This window comes from Podarcis melisellensis (assembly GCF_964234715.1).
Source record: "Podarcis melisellensis genome assembly, chromosome: 16".
In the NCBI taxonomy this organism is placed as follows: Eukaryota; Metazoa; Chordata; class Lepidosauria; order Squamata; family Lacertidae; genus Podarcis; species Podarcis melisellensis.
The window spans coordinates 38,327,703-38,344,903 of record NC_138533.1 but is presented as its reverse complement, the minus strand read 5'-3'; the positions used below and the strand labels follow the sequence as shown (position 1 = coordinate 38,344,903).

Below are 17,201 nucleotides of genomic sequence, written 5' to 3'. Positions count from 1 at the left end.
TCTGGAGTGAGCCAGCAGTCTAGATCTGGCCTAGAAGCCGCTTCCTCAGCCTTCTGGAATCCCTATGAAATTTTGGTCAAGAGGTGGTGGATGTTTCTTTATGAAAGCTTTCACTGCTTGGGAGGGTGGAAGGTGTTTTCAAGTTGTGAAGCAGGAGGTCAGCTGTGTCCTTACAGATGTTGTTGGACTTCAGCCCCAGCCAGTCTGGTCAGTGCAGTAGAGTTATTTTAGTTTTTTTAAAAAATGAAGGGCCAGTACTCGTATACTGTTAAAAGTTTTGTGGGTGTGATCACAAAATGGCTGCCATGAGCAGCAAAAAAAGTAATTGAGACATGCATGCAACATGTGATTTCTATCCAGCGTGTGTGAGAGGAGTTAAAATGAAAAGGGAAGTAGAATATGGACCCTTATTTTTAAAAGTACGCAAATCAGTGCCTCCTGAGCTGTTGGCTTATGTGAACATCTTCCCAGGGTGCCTCAGTCTCTACACCAAAGGTAGTCAATGTGATGCTCTCAACATGCCATTGGGTCACTTCCTCCACCATCCCTGGCTACTGGCCATTGCCACTGGGGTTGGTGGACGCTGCAGCCCAACAACATCTGCAGGGCACCACAATGGCTACCCCTGCTCCACAGCTAAGAAAGGAATTCTGGGACTAAATTGAATAGGATCCTCTCTGCAAGTTAAAAGAAGAAGCAGGGAATGGATTCCTGTACTCAGGCCCCAACTATATGGAAGATAACTCCACCACGTCACATTATGCAACATGACAAGATTTTCCAGCCCGCCTGTGGGTCAATTATTCCAGTTTGGTCCAACTACTCAAGTAAGGCTACCTTCCTATGGCCAGAAGGGCCATGATGACCACCGCTGTGGAGAACTGCTCCATACTCTTCTGGATTACTATTCCATCAATGGCCCGACCTGTGTAGTACGGAAGGAATGTCTCTCCTGTTGGAGGGGATGACAAGGCAGATTAAAGGCAAAAACCCAAGAAGGATGTAAAGACAAGAATCCCTATTGTCATCTTCAAACACATTTGGCCCCTTGCTGTCTTCCCAAGCCCTAAAAATGAAGAGCAGCGGGGGCCCAAGGGGCAACGGGGCCTGCATGCTCATGATGCGTCCAACCAAAGGTAAAAGTGGGAAGGGCGGTACATGTGAATCTTACCTCTGTATAGTAGGCTAATATTTTTTTTAAAAAGTTTTAACTTGGAGAAGAATTCAGTGTTATGCTAAGGTGATTCCGTCAGGGCAAGCATTTCACTTCGCAAGACGGAGCAACCCCTCTCCTCCTCCTGCATGCTGTTTTTGGGGTCCTCCCAACCCCCCAAAGTCAAATTTGGGGCCACAGAGAGTGTGCTGGGGGAGAAGAGGTGGAAGCAGTGCTTCCGCTAACAGGCTTCAGTTGAATCCCACCCTTTGATTTTTACTGATTATTTTAAGGTATATTTTATGCTCTTTGTAAACAGCTTAGGGCTGTTGCTTACAATTAAACAGTATACACATAACGATTAAACTTTGAATATAAATATAAAATTTCAACTGTACAAAAAGCAGAGATTTACGAGCACACAAACCATTGTCCAGGCAAGCAAATTGCATTATTGTGGTTCGAGGGTGCCTTCTAGCCACTTGAGGAGGATGCGATAATGAGGCCAGTGAGGGATGTGGCCTGCAAGAGGGACATAGGATGGGCAAAGCCCTAAGGTCTGAGCTGCCACACCCCTGAAATTTACTTGCATCTGTCAGGGTAATGTTGTGGCCAAGAGCATTGGACAGAGGACCTGGGAGAAAAGCATCCATACCTCAACTCAGACATGAAACTCACTGGGTGACCATGGGCCTGTCAGTGTCTCTCAGCCCAACCTTATCATCACAGTGTGGCTTGGGAGGATAAAAACAGGAACGGCTATGCATGGGCTCTTGAGCTCGTTGGAGGAGAGGGATATAAACACAGTAACAAACCACCTGCCTGCAATGTATATACAACTGGAAAGCATTATTAGGGGAAGGGCCACAACTCAGTGATAGAGAAACCACTTGCCATGCAGGTGGTCTCTGGTTCCATCCCCGGCACCTCTAGGCAGGGATGGCCGTGTCTCCTGTCAGTAATACTGGAGAACCTCTGCCAGTCCAGACCTCTTTGTTTGGCCCTTGGACTCCTCCCAGGCCACACTCCCTCCTCTGGTTGTTTTCCCTGGCCAGGATTTATCCTTGAACTGCAAAAGTGCCTCTCGCTTGCTGGACTGGAGAAATGTATGCACCAAAAGCTCTCACTTTTGTGTGGCTGAACTATAGCCAACTATACAAAGTTAGCAGTCTCTCCGTTGCCTCTGTAAGTCTGACCCTGAGGGAATGCTGCCCTCAGGCTCCCCACACCTGGTGCTCATCCACGCTTCTGCTCATCCCATGTGTAGAAAGCAAGGGGCTGAGAGGTTTTCCGCTTGTCCTGCGCTTGCTAGACAAGGGCCCAAGCAGTCTTCTGTTTGCCCTGCCACTTTTTCTGGGAAAACCCACTCTTTAGCAAACAGGTTGTATCGGAGTAAACATCAATCCATGGAAAACCTGATTGGCATTTGCTAGAATTCAGCAGTAATGATTGGGTTTCCTGAGGAGAAAATGGCAGGACAAGTTGAAGACTGAATGAGCCCCTGGTGTAGACAACAATGAAGTAGATGGTCCAATGGTCCAATTCAGTATAAGGCAGCTTCCTATAGTCTCACCAATGGATGTACTCACCTAAAGCAGCCACTAAGAGGAAGAAAAAGGCCACTACAAGGAAGTGAACATCTGGTTTGGTGTAAGACAACAGCTTACAAATGGTGGCTGCTGACGCCTCCTCTTTCTTTTCCTGGGCATCAGGCAAACTTGGATCCCCAATTTCTTCTGCTTCAGTCCTAGATTCGGAATTTACTCCCAGAGTCTCCCTGGCAGGTCTCACCGAAGAAAGCAGCTGCCACAAGGAGAAGGTGGCCGCCAGGGACACGTATGTCCAGGCAAACAAACCCCAAAACCAGGGGTCTTTGATGGTCTTCCTCACCTCCGAGTAGAGCAGCAGCTTGACCAGGGCGTAAATCCCCACCGCAAGACAGACAAGTGTGATAAAGATCCGGGATCCTTTCAAGCGCTTGGGACCATAGTTAGTGTTTCTCGCAACCCCAATGGCAGCACCCAAAAGCACACAACTCCGGTACAGGCAGGCCCCCCAGATGTCCAGCATGGAGTCGAATATGTTGAAGTGCTTCAGATCCTGAAGGAAGCTGCCACCACTGCGGCTGTGTTTGTACAGCAAGGTGGTCACTGTCACATCCAGGCCTGTGAAGGCCAGAGTGCCAACCACGGCTTTCCAGGCATGCATGATTTGGATGGTCCTGGCGTGAGGTAGAGGCAGAGAAACAGCTTGAGACCCGGAAGGGGAAGGAGGAACAGAAAGCCTCCTAGTTGAGGGTCAAAGCAAACATGTTGGACCAGCCCTTTCTGGAAGAGAGAAAACAACATGCAGGTATAATAGAAGGTGGCACAGGGGAACTTCAGGCAGTATCACCCTCTCCTGCCACTGTGGGAAAATACCGCTTTATGGCAATGTGGTGGATTAGGAAATGTTTACAACCTATTTGAATTCAATAGGCCTTATTTCTGAGGAGACATGGTTAGGACTGCACTGTGAGTTTATCGACTCAACAGGAGTTGTATCTGAGCAAACATGCTTTGGATTCCACTCCATGGCTGAAAAAGAGCTTTGTGTTTCTTCACACAGCAGATGAAACAGAGGTCCACATTTTCCACAAGTTGCTGGTAGAGTGAAATGGCTTCCCAGAAAAGGGAGGCTCAGAAAACCAATATCTGCAATCCTCTGAAGTGGAGGTTGTGCTTTGGGTTCAGGGTGTGTGCAGAGGTTCTGTCACAGTAAGATATATTGAATTTTTCAACTTTCAAATTCCAAAAATGAGGGCTCCTAAAAAGTTGTTACGTGACTTGGGAATTTGAAATATATTTTGGTTAAATTAATATAATTTAGTTTTGCTTGGTAAGTGAATGTGTAAAATTACATAAAAATCATTTTAAATGGTTGCCAAGTACTTCCAGTTACATTATATATTAATATTATATATTATTATTATTTAGCATTAGCTGACATTTTCAAAGGTAAAATAAAAATTTGTTGGTTTTCCTAAAGTAGTTTTTGTGTTTCTTCATCAAACAGAGACTTACCAAGCTAAATGTTGTCAAATCACAAAAATAACACCCTCTGTGTCCCATTCCCCATGATTCACTATCCTGTCCAAACACAGCTGCCTCACAATCCTTCAGGGATTCATAAATTCATGGTTAGCAGGCTGTGTTAATAAGTGAAGGGGTAAAGATTTTTTTAAAAGGGTTAAAGATAATAAATAGCACTATTCCCTGCTTTTTTGCCAATAACAATTATTTCTGTAGCAGATAAAGCATTCCAGTCCACAATAACTTGTGTATTAGCACATGTGGAATTGTACAGTTCCTCTCTGGGGTAGTTAGGGTTTTAAAAGTCATATAAGCATTTTTTCAAAAGGACTGCAGACTCCGCATAACTCAATATCCCAACCATCACCACCCCACTAAAATATCCTGCTCTGTTAAGTTTGGCTGGCACAGCGGTGGAAGAGAAGCAAGCAGCAACTCTGGCCAGGTGAGATTTGGACAAGGGGCTCCTACCTTTAGCAAAAAATCAACAGGGAACCATCCCTCACTGGCCCTGCCATTGCCCCCCACCTGCCAGTAAAAGACCAGGTGTGAATAACTTCTCTTATCAATGCTAGGTGTCAACATTTTCATTTTTTTAAACAGAAACAAACCCAAAAACAACACTTCACCCAGGTTACCTGATGCTCCCCTCATCTTTAGGGGGTGCTAGTTGGGTAGACTTTTAATGCCAAAGTGTGCTTAAATGCCACCTGGCAACCAAGTCCTGCCATTACCATCTACTCACAAGAAACCCTAAAAATTTTAAACACTGAAGAGAAGAGAACTCAGGATAACAGACCTTTTCCCCTTACAGGCCTCCTGACTGTTGCCATGGAGATAGAACAGGGGAAGAGGGTTGGTTCCTTCCTGAGCAGTTTTTAAAACTAAACAAAACGGGGAGCCATTCTGCTGGAAAATGTGGCAACACCTGTCCTGAAACTGGGGTCCCCATCGATACAACAGCGATGGGGAACCTGTGGTCCTCCAGATCTTGTTGGGACTCACAATGCCCATTGGCCCTGCTGGAAGGCCACAGGCTCCTCATCACTAATATAAGAGAGACTAGAAACCAAACTCCAGCATGGAAGGAAGGAGCACAGAAGAGAGAGGGGGGGTGGGCAGCTGAAATAACTCCTGGGGGAGCAGCTGTGCTAATCTGCTGCAGCAAAGGCCATTTTTGAAATGGCAGCAGGGGCTTTTGCGGACAAACAGCGGGATGCTTCTGTCAGATTAATGAAAGGTTCGTCTCAGCTGGTAGAGGCATTTAAGTTATTTATTTATTTGCATGCTGCTGAATGCCCAAATAGGCTTCTAAGTGGTTTTAACAAAGTATTTAGAAGTATAGAAAGTATATGGTGGGGGAGGGCAGAAAAGGTCCTTTTCTGTGGAATCCCCCTGGACCCATCTCTTTATAGTTTTAGGCAGCTGGATAAGACGTATATTCTTCAGCAGTATTAGCGGCTGTTCTTTAGTCATTGGTTATGTGTTTTTAAGGATTATGTGATTTTATGTATGGGCCAAAAGACCACAAAGAGGTATAGTCTGCATCATAAGAGCAGAAATGTCAGACTGCACCTCTCTCTTTCATTCATGCTCACTGAGTCTCCCTGTTTTACGCTCCCTCCTCCTCTAAACCCACATACATGTATACAACAATAGGTAAGGTAAAGGTAAAGGTAAAGGACCCCTGGATGCTTAAGTCCAGTCAAACCTGACTATGGGGTGTGGCACTCATCTCGCTTTCAGGCCGAGGGAGCCGGCATTTTTCCACAGACAGCTTTCCAGGTCATGTGGCCAGCAGGACTAAACCACTTCTGGCACAACGGAACACAGTGATGGAAGCCAGAGCGCACAGAAACACCATTTACCTTCCTGCCACAGCGGTACCTATTTATCTACTTGAACTAGTGTGCTTTCGAACTGCTAGGTTGTCAGAAGCTGAGACAGAGTAGCAGGAGTTCACCCCGTTGAACGAATTCAAACTGCTGACCTTCTGATCGGCAAGCCCTAGAGGCTAACAATAATACTAACAATAATAAACCTGGTGTTTGCTGCATTTGATGACGTGGGCTAAACATCCTTTTTAAAATATGCAAAAAATATGCTACTCCCCCCCCCCAAACCCCCCTCCTTAAGCTCCTTTGAATTAGACATTTTTGTCTCCAAAGGCAGTGACAACAGCCACTACACACCCTCCTCCCACCTAAATCACAATGTTTTAGCACAGATGTGCTAAAGGGAGGCGGGCAGAGGATTTTCTGCATGTAACAGTGTCCCCTGCTGGTAAAATGCACACATGAATGCAATATTCTTTCCCTCTCAAGCATACTACCTTCAAGGACTCCTTCCTACTTAAGACCAGCATGCTGAAGAATCTCTCCATATGTGTCATCACACTGGATTCTGGGATATGCCGCTGTAGCGGTCATAACAAGGATGGCCCTCTGAATGTTGTTAGATCCAACTCCCATCAGTCCCAGCCAGTGTGGCCAATGGTCAGGTGTGATGGAAGTTGTTGCTCAACAACATCTGGAAGGCTATAGGCTCCCCATTTCTGGGTTAGGGGGCTGGACCAGGACTGGGGAGATCCAGGATCTCTGGGTGACTTAGCCCAGGCACCGTTTCACAGCCCAACCTATTAGCTCACACTGCACCAATTTTTTTATTGATAAGAAATACTTTGGAAAACAAAAAGCGCTCGATTTATAACGTGGAACACATCAACTTTATAATATGATCATGGGGTATTTAGAAAGTATAGAACAATGTAGCTATATTAAAACATGAATCATTCCCAAAATACAATTATAAACAAGCCTCTTGGTCTAATTTGAGACAAAGAAACTCTCATCCCATCATCAACATCAAGAAGTCTCTCTCTTTTCTGTTCTTTCATATTTGTCAGAGTTGGAAATCCTAGTTCACAACAATATGTCATTGAGAACTCTAGAAGAATAGCCAATGTTATTCTCCAGCACTCTGTTTCTGGGCACATATGCAGAGAGCGATTATGGATCACAACTAGGATTTTTCTCAGCATCACCTGATGCTTTTGCTCTCATTTTGAAAAGATATCTATCCATATTCTGCTTAATTTAAAAAAAAACTATGCTATGCTATATTGTAATGTTTAAATGTTTATTTGATTGTTTATTTGATATTCCCACCACACTTGCCACCCTCTCCTGCCACACCAGTGTGACGCACCACACTCTTTGAGAACCACTGCTCCAGACACGCACAACCCAGGCTTCTTGGAGAAAAGGTTAATTACAAAGGAATTCAATAAATTAAAAAATGTTCTAGGGTGCAGCCAGGCCACAGAGATTGCTGCCTGTTGCTGTCCCACATGAAAAGAGAATGACCCAAATCCACAAATCACTCTCCTTCCAGCTTCACATTAGAGATGAAACTGTAGAGTTTTCTAGTTGACCAACTCCTTATCTATAGGGCTGCAATGTTTAACTAGTTAAAAAACTCTTATTAATACAGTGTAAGCAGTTTAAAAGCTGCACATAGAAGATCTTTCCTCTTTTCTCCCACACTTTGGAACAGGTGCCTCTTCTAAGATGCCACCTGCACAGATCACCCAAAAACGGAGTGGGGAGGAGCAAGATTCTCACTTCAGACCGGCTGTTTTCACCCATATGCAAATTTAAGCAATTGATTGACTAGCACACACTAGGGCTGTGGACCAGATCTGACCAAGGCCTGAGTCGAATAGGGCCTGTTTGGAAGGTCTCAGGCAATTCGAGCAGGCACAGACACAGATCACTGGTTGGATGAGCCAGAGCAACTTGTGGCAGTCAGGGCATCAGGCAGAACAGAGAGGCAGTGTGGGAAAATCACGCAGAAAGGCAGAGACCTACCTGACCGGTCACTGCATCTTCCAAGGAGAAGGTAGGCCCAGCACTGTGGTTCACCTTCCTGCCTGACTGCCCCCAGGACTGATGTCTCCATGCAACAGCTTTTGAGCAGAGAGATCAGTCCTGTGGGGTGCAGGGGCTGCTTTGCAAGCAGCTTTTCTGCACTGGACTCTTCTTGCTTACCAGCTAGTGAGCAGAAGGATCCCATCCCATGTGATGTTGGCTGTATCACCTGCCCCCTGGGAACAGATATGGGGTAGGTGGCCCCCGGGACAGCATAGGGCAATTTGGCCTGATCCAGGGACCACATCCACCAGCGGGCAGATTGGAGTGGGTGTCTGTACACAGTCCTAGCACGCACATAATTGACTGAGAAAGCTTGGGTCATTACTTGGGGAACAGCCCAACTTTTTAAATGGACTTTAGGTATAATTGTGTGCAGGGGTTATATTTTTATTACACATGCATCTGACCCTACCTTCACAGAATTCAAAGGTCCTCTCCTTCCAATTTTATCCTCACAACCCCCCTGTGAAATTAGACTGAAAGAAGTGAAGCCGCCCAGAGTGGCTGGGGAAGCCCAGCAAGATGGATGGGGTATAAATAATAAATAAATAATAATAATAATAATAATAATAATAATAATAATCAGCTCAGAGTTACCTAGTGAGCTCTGTGTCTGAATTAGCCTGGCACTATAACTCTGCCTTCCCCTGCCTGGCTGGTGCCCTCCAGATGTTTTGGCCCACGTCTCCCACCATCCCTGATTAGCTGCATTGGCTCAGACTGGTAAGGGTTGTAGTGCCAATCACCTGGAGAGAGTACCCGGCTGGGGACTTGACTCTCAATTAAGTTTCCTGAATGTCTGGGCCCCTTTCTCTCTTCCACCCCTGCAAAAAACATTCGTTTTTATTTTAGCTGCAATGTAGAAAACCTACCAACATCACATCCTTGAGCTTTGTCTCTCTCAGCGTAACAGATCAGGTGCCCTTTAGGCAGCATATTTGAGGTTTCATGTTGCCTTTTTTTTTGCTCAGGTTGTAGAATCAAGAATCCTCATCAATATATTTTAACTTCTTTAGTCAAATACAAGGACTGGAGAATGGCGGAATGCTTCAAAGGGGGAAAATGAATTCTAAAACACACTCACATATGCACACAGCAGTGTCAACTCTGAGTACTGCTATTTATGACACGGCACATATTTTGGGCAGCTATTATTATTATTATTATTATTATTATTATTATTATTATTATTATTATTGCTGGCCTTAGTCTTTTTTACACCGAAGAACAAGGCTTATTGAAACGCATCATTTTACAAAAATAGTGCAATCCACAAAACGTTTACAGTTTTGCAAATTCTATTATTCAGAATTTGAAGCCTACCATAACCACTTTGACAGCATCTTATCCTAAATGTCTGAATAAGGCAGGATGAGCTACTTAGTGGTAAAGAGCAGAACCCTACACATGCTCAGAGATACCTTATTGCCATCATATAATCCAGGACCGAATCTGGTCTCTCATAGTTGGGCTTGGTACATATGCTAGAATCAAAATTACACCGATTTCTAAAAAAGAATAAATTCCTAGTTATTCAAACACAAAAGAATGAGTATGGTGCCACACCCCCCCCCAACTCAAAGCAGAGGTGCTTTGCTGTTAACATCTACATAACAGAGAACTATTAATCTGCTCAATGTTTTACCATCACTGCAGCTTCAAAACCAGGAAACAGTTTAGCCGTTTTAAAGTCCAAAATCTTTGATTATACACACACAAACACATTTTTTTTTGGGGGGGTGTTTGTCATCAAATTATGGTGGAAAGGCTCACTAGATCTAGAATATGTTTTTGCCAAACTTCTGGTCAAAACAATTAGGCTTGTTAACAGCATAGTAAACACTGACCAACTCAGCTGAATATCCTGAGGAATCTGCCAAGTCATCCCACTTAAGATAAATCTACAGGGGAAAAAGATTCAAATACGATCTTCCTGCAGAAAAGCCTAAAGAAGCCTAATAAATCTACCAGCTCCATTTCACACTCATCTGCTAGAGCTCTTCTCCTTTTAATATACTCCTAACAGGCAATTAAATGTCTGATTTTTATTGTAGCATTGCTCAATTTGGAAAATATATCTGTGTTATCCACAGTCTGCTAGGGATGGACCTCCTTAGCTCAGTAAAACACCTTGCATTTCACACAGAAACTCCCAGGATCGATCCCTGGCTTCTCCTGATAAAAGGATCCAATAGCAGGTATTGTGGAAGACCCCTCTCTGTGCCGGGAGGGAGTCATTGGAGCGGACAGTCAAATGGCGGAGATGGGAAATTAATCTGCCCTGAGTTGCTAATAAGGCAGTTTCCTGTGGTCTTTATGCAGCACCCTGGCAGCCAAGGTGCCTAAGCACTTTGCAACAGATTCAAAACATAACCGAGGATGAGAGAATCTCAGCCAGAGCAAGCGTCTCCGTGGAAAAAGAAAAACACTTTTCTAGAGGAGAAAGGTGGTGAATGACTTGCAGAGAAAAGGCTGAAAGGGGCTGGGTACTTGAGGTCATCTTCAATCACACAGATGTCCCATAGATGATGGAGCAACTTTGGTTTGTGGTGCTGCAGAGGGCAAGACCAGCAACCAATGGATTCAAAACATAGAAAAGGGATTTAGACTCAGTATTAGGAAGAGCTTCCTGAGGGCTGAAGCTGACCAACAGTGAAGTAGGTTGCCCTGGAGGATTATTAAAACCTGGGACCCCAGAGTTCATTTTGCTTGCGTCTTTTTGCAAACGCTCAGTCATTTTGCAAATGAAAGGCACTTTGGCATCAGAGACTCCCTTCCTATTCCCAAATGTCTGGGGGCAGCTGTGACTTACCAGCAGCAAAGGTGAAATCACTCTGCACACGTCTGGAAGTTCCAGTTTTGGACTCTAAATCAATGGTGTTTCCCCCCACCTTTGCATACAGCAAAATGTTCACCTCTAACATACAGTCCGCAACTTACGTTCCAGGGATTGCACCTGAAGCCAAAATCACATATAGTCAAAACCCACAAGGTTCAATGGCAGGTGGGATTGCCAAAGTCATTTTCCCCACATCCCCACCCCCTTTAAAAAAAAATTAAAAATTGCCATGCATGTAAAGCTGGATGTGCACGAGTTAAATGCGCCTAAATTGTGGGCTTACTGTAGTCTGTATGAAATTATCCCTGTCTTCATGCTGACAATAAACATGCAAGGCAGGGGAGGTCAAGAGACAACAACTATGTCCACAGAGCTTCAATTTAAGCAGATATAAATGGCAATTGAAGGGAAGGTGCCATGGCATAATAGGAGACTGTCTGCTATACGTGGCAGGTTCAATCCCTGACGTCTGTGAGTTAATTTTGTTTAAGGGTCTCGGGGACCAATCATTGGGAGAAGCCCTTTTCTGCCTGGGTCAGTTGGAATATTCTGTGATGCTGCCTTCAGGGCAGTGGCTTAGCGTGGGGGGTGCAGGGGGGTCGGCCGCAACATCTGGGGGTTAGGGTTAGGGGGCGCAAATCCACGGGTTAGGGGGCGCAAATCCACGGGTTAGGGGGCGCAAATCCACGGGTTAGGGGGCGCAAATTACTTGCCTTGCCCCGGGTGCTGACAACCCACGCTACGCCACTGCTTCAGGGCAAGTGTCTGGGGCCCCGCTCCGTGGGACACAGCCGGGCGGCTGACTTGCCACATTTTGGGAAGGGAAGCAATGCTCACTCAGATAGGGCTTTCCTCGGAGTAGGCATGGCTGGTCTTGCGAGATTTCTCAACTCCATCACTGGGAGCAAGGCAGCACCAGACCTTTCCGCACGTCTCGAACTCGGACCTGCCTGGTCCTGGGCCAGCTGTCCTCTTCGCCCCCGGCTCGAAGGGCTCAGCTGCGGCTCTGCTTACTCAGACTTCGCTCCGAGTCGAATCTCGGAGGAGGAAAAGGCCGGGATCTGCTTGCAAAGGCAGCGTCGGATTAAGCGCTGCCTTGGACTTGCGTCGGGGGGGTGGAGGGTGGCATGAAATCGAAAGCAGCTTTCCAGGGCTGGACCACCCCGGGGCTTTGGGATCGGGAGAGAGATCGGGACCGGGAGGCAAAGGAGCCACATCCCGAAGCTCCCCGGGGGGGCGAGGAAGGACCGGCCCCCCGCTGCGCGCCTGCCTGCCTGCAACGCCGAGCTGGGGAGCGAGAGGAAGGCGCGGCTCTTACCTGCAGACCAAGGCAGCGCGCAGGATCCTGGCTGCGCAGGCGGCGGGCGAAGCAGCGGGACCGGCCGGCGGCGGCTCCGAGACTCTCCAGGACAAGGTCGGAAGTGGGCGGGGCATCCCCGGGACTGCATCATCAGGCCACGCCTCCTCCCACCTTTGCAGCTGGTGATCTTGTCAATTCATAGAAGGGATCCCCCAGGGTCATCAAGTCCATGCTGAAGCTGTTTTCAGTCACCTCCATCTCACAGAATCTTAGAAGTGTAAACTTGGAACTCCCTGCAATGCAGGAATCTCAGCTGAAGCATCCATGACAGATGTCCATCTACTTTAAAACCTCCAGATCTGAAAGGCCTTCCTTTTTCTTGTCAATAATGTGTTCAATCTCACTGTCATTCTCATCAAACCAGTCCCGGTGTTTCTTGGTTTGGTATCCAATAGTTTGTTCACAGGCTGCAATAATGAAAGTTTTTAGGTTGGTCCAGTGTTATCAGGGAACTCTGAAAGCAGATGGTCCTTAAGAGTCGTTTGGAAGCAGTCCCGCTTAATGGGATCTTGAAGGGCTTGAGTGTTCATTAGTTTCCTTCCTAGGTATAATCTTGATAGCCATTGTGGAATGTATTAATCAGTGATCTGTCCAGCAGTCATTGTCATCATAGCTCCGGTAAGGAGCACGTCACAGTGATCTTCATTTTTTTTAAAATATAATTTTTATTAACCGACCAATCAAATCAAATCACATCACATCACATAAATTCCGAATTACAAAGCCGAATTTTAAATTTTTGTTGAGGGGACCCATATTTCAAGTTTCAAAGGGGGATTCCGATCATCTTCTTGCTACTGCGTTCATATCCTATCCAGTTCATAATTCTATCCAGTCTTATCTTGCTGTTTCCACATCTCATCTTGTTCGTACATTTTTTCTTTTTTCTTTATGCTCTCTTCTGATAATCTCCTTAAGCAGATAAACACCAATTAAATCCTGTGTGGATTTTTCCGTTCGACCAATCCTTATATCGTGATGGTTTCCATATATCATCACTTTCATAAATAACATCGCTCTTTCCATCATTAATCTCAGGGTCTGTCGTTCTTAAGTCCCACTGAGGAGTCTCACCCACAGTATAAAAACAGCTCTTTCCTCCTCCCAGACTCAAGTCCTCCAACAGAGCTTACCAATATGGCAACGGTATTTTTAACTGCGTCATTCCATAGCTCTTAAACTTTCCATGCTTTTCGTAAAACATGCTTTGGTTAGAAACTTTATCTCCACACAGTTGTAAATCCACAGCTTAAGTCATTAAAGCAGCATTTCTGACTTGTGGGGGGGGGGTCTTGTTTAATCACATAGAGGAAAGAAATAAAAGTTTTTCCCCCCTCCCCCATCCAGTCCCTTTGCCATACCGAGTCTTGGCTGTCTTGTCAAGATTGATTCTTGTTCTTCCGACTCGTCTTGTTTATCAGAGAACTCTTCAGTTAGCAGTCTTTACTCCCCCTCCTTCCTTGAAATATGTGCATTCGCTTCTTCCTAATTGTTCCTTTTGAAGTTCTTGCAGCTAGCGGCGCGGATCAGAGATGGCGTCCAGGAGCGCCGAAATCCACAGGAGGGCATTCTGCCTAGTGCCCCCATCCCCTCAAATTTGGGGGTGGTATAGGGCACAGCAGGCAAGGGCAGCCGCCCCCCCCCCACAATCCTGGGGGGGTAGGGAGGCTATTTACTCCCATCACAGCCTCCAAATTACCTCGTGTGGGTTGGAGAGATGTTATTGTCAGCCATCTTCCGATGCACCCCTAGTGGCCCCCTCCACAGTGATCTTCATAGTCTAAAAGGTGCCAGTGGGTCAACTGAGGGTGCCTCCATGATGTTTTAAATGTATTTTTTGTTGTTGAAAGTGTGTGTTGGTAATAACAAAGTTGTGCGCTGCACATATAGTAAAAAGTAAGATTCTGTTCTGTTTGCTGTTGCCAATTCCTTCTTTCCCAATAGTTGCAGGCAGCAGGCCACAAATCGAAATCTCACCCAACTCTTGCATTAGAATCACTCAGGAGGATAATTTTATCCTCCTTAGGCATCTCTGATAGGATGGCATCCATCTGAGAATACCATTTTTCTTTAATGTCTTCATCGACATCCAGTGTTGGTGCATAAGTGCTTAGCATAGTAGCCTGTTGGGTTTGGGCAAGTTTTATTTGAAGGCTTGAAAGTCACTCATTAATGCTGGTAGGGACTTCTGACACAAGATTGTTTTCGATAGCAAAGCCTACTCTATGTCTTCAATGTTCTTGTTCAGGTAGACCAAGAACATTCCAGAAGAATGTGTAGCCTCCTTTTTCTTCCTTCAGTTGTCCCTCTTGCTCTTTAAGTTTCTTGAAGCACTGCAATATTGATGTTAAAACGTCACAACTCTCTTGCAATGATGGCAGTCCTGCATATGGGATGCTCAATATCTGTGTTATCCAACAGTCTGTATATTCCATGTTCAAAAGTTCTATTGTCTTTTATGACCACTGGGTGGTGACCCCATTGGGCCAGGTAATCCAGTCAGGGAAAAAGGGAGGCAGACTATGTTTAGGGCACCTTTTCTAGCCCCTCCCCCTATTTGGGGTGAGCCGAGTGTGGATCCTAAACAGGACTGCTCAGTCATGGATACAGCTGCCGAGCTACTGAACTGCCTCATTCCTTGAGTCAGAATGACTGAATCTGTATCCACTGCCCATGTGCCGGTTCATGACTAGGGGCTTCCAGATTTCACAGTACTGCCCGTTACCATTTGCCAATCACCATGAAACTTGTTTGGGTTTGGGATGGGTTATTGGAAGATGCCTGTGCATGAATTTATGTGTGTAGATAAGTGCATGCTGACCAACACACAGTCTTTGCAGTAAGGCTCATTTCCGATGGATTCTTATTTGCTGCAGACTTCATCCACCCTCACAGCTGTTGTAACATACCACTTGTTATTATCTGACTGTTCTGCTGTTGAGAACTTCTTAGATCATTCTTTGTTTAGCTCCTCCCCTTTGACCTCACCGCCTTGAGAGTACGAGACTCCTGATGGCTTCGCTCACAAGGGTCATAGGAACATACAAGCCCACTCACCACAGCAAGGGGATGATCCAGCGAGTGAGCCCACTCACTCACCAAAAGCTCACCACTCACTCACCAAAGCTGGGCCAAGCCCTTTGACATTTGTTGCCCTTTTAAAATGTGTTGTGTAAAGAGGAATTACTGGGTTGCCTTTGCTTTCGTTTTTCTTGTGTTTTCCATTTTCTATATTGTGATTTTAAATTGTGAGCCACCCTGAGATCTATGGGTATAGGTCAGCATAGGACAAACAAACAAACAAACAAACATGTAACACTGATGTTATGCAAATTAAGTGTGTATATATTTGCATGATTCAGTTTACTGGTGCCAAATCAAGTACATAAAGAGTTGGATCAGACTAAAGGTTCATCTAGTCCTGCATTCTGTTCTCAAGCAGGCAACCCACAAGCAGTGCATGAGCACAACAGCCCCTTGAGGTCCCCAGCAGCTGGTGGTCAGAGGCATCCAACCTCTGAAAAAGAGCCAAGCAGGGCACTGAAGGATAAGGTAAAGGGACCCCTGACCATTAGGTCCAGTCACGGATGACTCTGGGGTTGCGGCGCTCATTTCACTTTACTGGCTGAGGGAGCCAGCGTACAGCTTCCGGGTCATGTGGCCAGCATGACTAAGCCGCTTCTGGTGAACCAGAGCAGCGCACAGAAACGCCGTTTACCTTCCTGCCAGAGCGGTACCTATTTATCTACTTGCACTTTGACGTGCTTTCGAACTGCTAGGTGGGCAGGAGCAGGGACTAAGCAAAGGGAGTTCACCCCGTCGCGGGGATTCGAACCGCCGACCTTCTAATTGGCAAGTCCTAGGCTCTGTGGTTTAACCCACAGCGCCACCCGCACTGAAGGATAGTCCCCAATAAATCCCACCCCTCCAGTTTCTGAGATTTCACCAAGGATTGCCGATAGACTTTAAAGTTCATCTCCACAGTCTTTGGACCTAGAAGCTGAATAGAAAATAAAATTCACAGGATGTTGGATTTTTCTGAATTTGTGTGACTGCCCAGGGACAATCAGGAATCTAGTACATAAGGAACTACTGGGTCTGAGGGATTAGGGGCATGCCCAAGGCAATTCTGTGTTTTTGTAGGTGATGTGGAATTTGAAGTGAAATTTCCAACACTCAAGAATATGCAGGTGCTGTGCAGAAGATGCTCATGGGTGGCTCAGTTCAAGATATTGTGTCCTTTGGTATCAGAGTGGCCATTTTCAAGAAACTGCTGGACTCCAAGTCTTGATTAAAGCATATATTTAATGGCATATCAGTATATACATCTATAAAAACTAAAGTCACACAATAGCATTCAGCCAGTTTTCTTCATGCTGGGTATACTCTGTTCCGGAGGTAAGACAGTCTCAATTTGAAATGACACAAATTGGTTCTTCTTCAGCTTTTTCAGGGCCTGATCTTCATGAGTCTCAAAAACACCATCCTCCATTTTGTAAGTGAGAGACGAGAGACCTTTTGTTTTCCTCTTCATGCTTTTCTGTTCCTGTTTATATGCGGCAGCCATGTTGGCAATAACCTGCGAAGGACAGGATGGGCCTAGTGTTCATGTACTCATTTAGATAACTACCCCACCCTACCCAGAGGGCTCAGGGCCTGTAACAGCAATTCATTTATCCCACACTTCTTCCAATGGATCTCTGAATAACATAGTTTACCCTCAGAACAACCCTTTGAGGTAGGCTAGGCTGGGAAATAAGGACTTGCTGAAGGACTGCCATTCAGCTGAGTGGGAAATTCGAACCCAGATCTCCCCACCATTATCTGTTACAGTGCACTGAAAAAA

At 45.7% G+C, this 17,201-nt stretch overlaps 1 protein-coding gene and 1 long non-coding RNA gene across 9 annotated transcripts in view; one reads left to right on the top strand and one right to left on the bottom strand.

Annotated features, from left to right (window-relative positions):
- Positions 1-12,566, bottom strand: part of ABCB9 (ATP binding cassette subfamily B member 9) — a 31,944-nt gene extending 19,378 nt beyond the window's left edge. Inside the window, exons 1-5 of one of the 8 annotated variants that reach the window (XM_081892777.1) lie at positions 12,314-12,566; positions 10,969-11,112; positions 4,216-4,308; positions 2,743-3,480; positions 838-952 (exon numbers count right to left, since the gene is read on the bottom strand). In XM_081892777.1, coding sequence (XP_081748903.1) covers positions 838-952; positions 2,743-3,361 — 734 coding nt within the window. In that variant the 5' untranslated portion in view covers positions 3,362-3,480; positions 4,216-4,308; positions 10,969-11,112; positions 12,314-12,566. The other 7 variants (XM_081892776.1, XM_081892782.1, XM_081892780.1 and 4 more) reach the window with 7 other exon arrangements.
- LOC309359308 lies at positions 5,396-16,668 on the top strand. The gene is made up of 3 exons (XR_014163810.1): positions 5,396-5,478; positions 12,901-12,973; positions 16,499-16,668. It is a non-coding gene; the product is annotated as an uncharacterized lncRNA (long non-coding RNA).
- Positions 16,669-17,201: the final 533 nt, after the last annotated feature.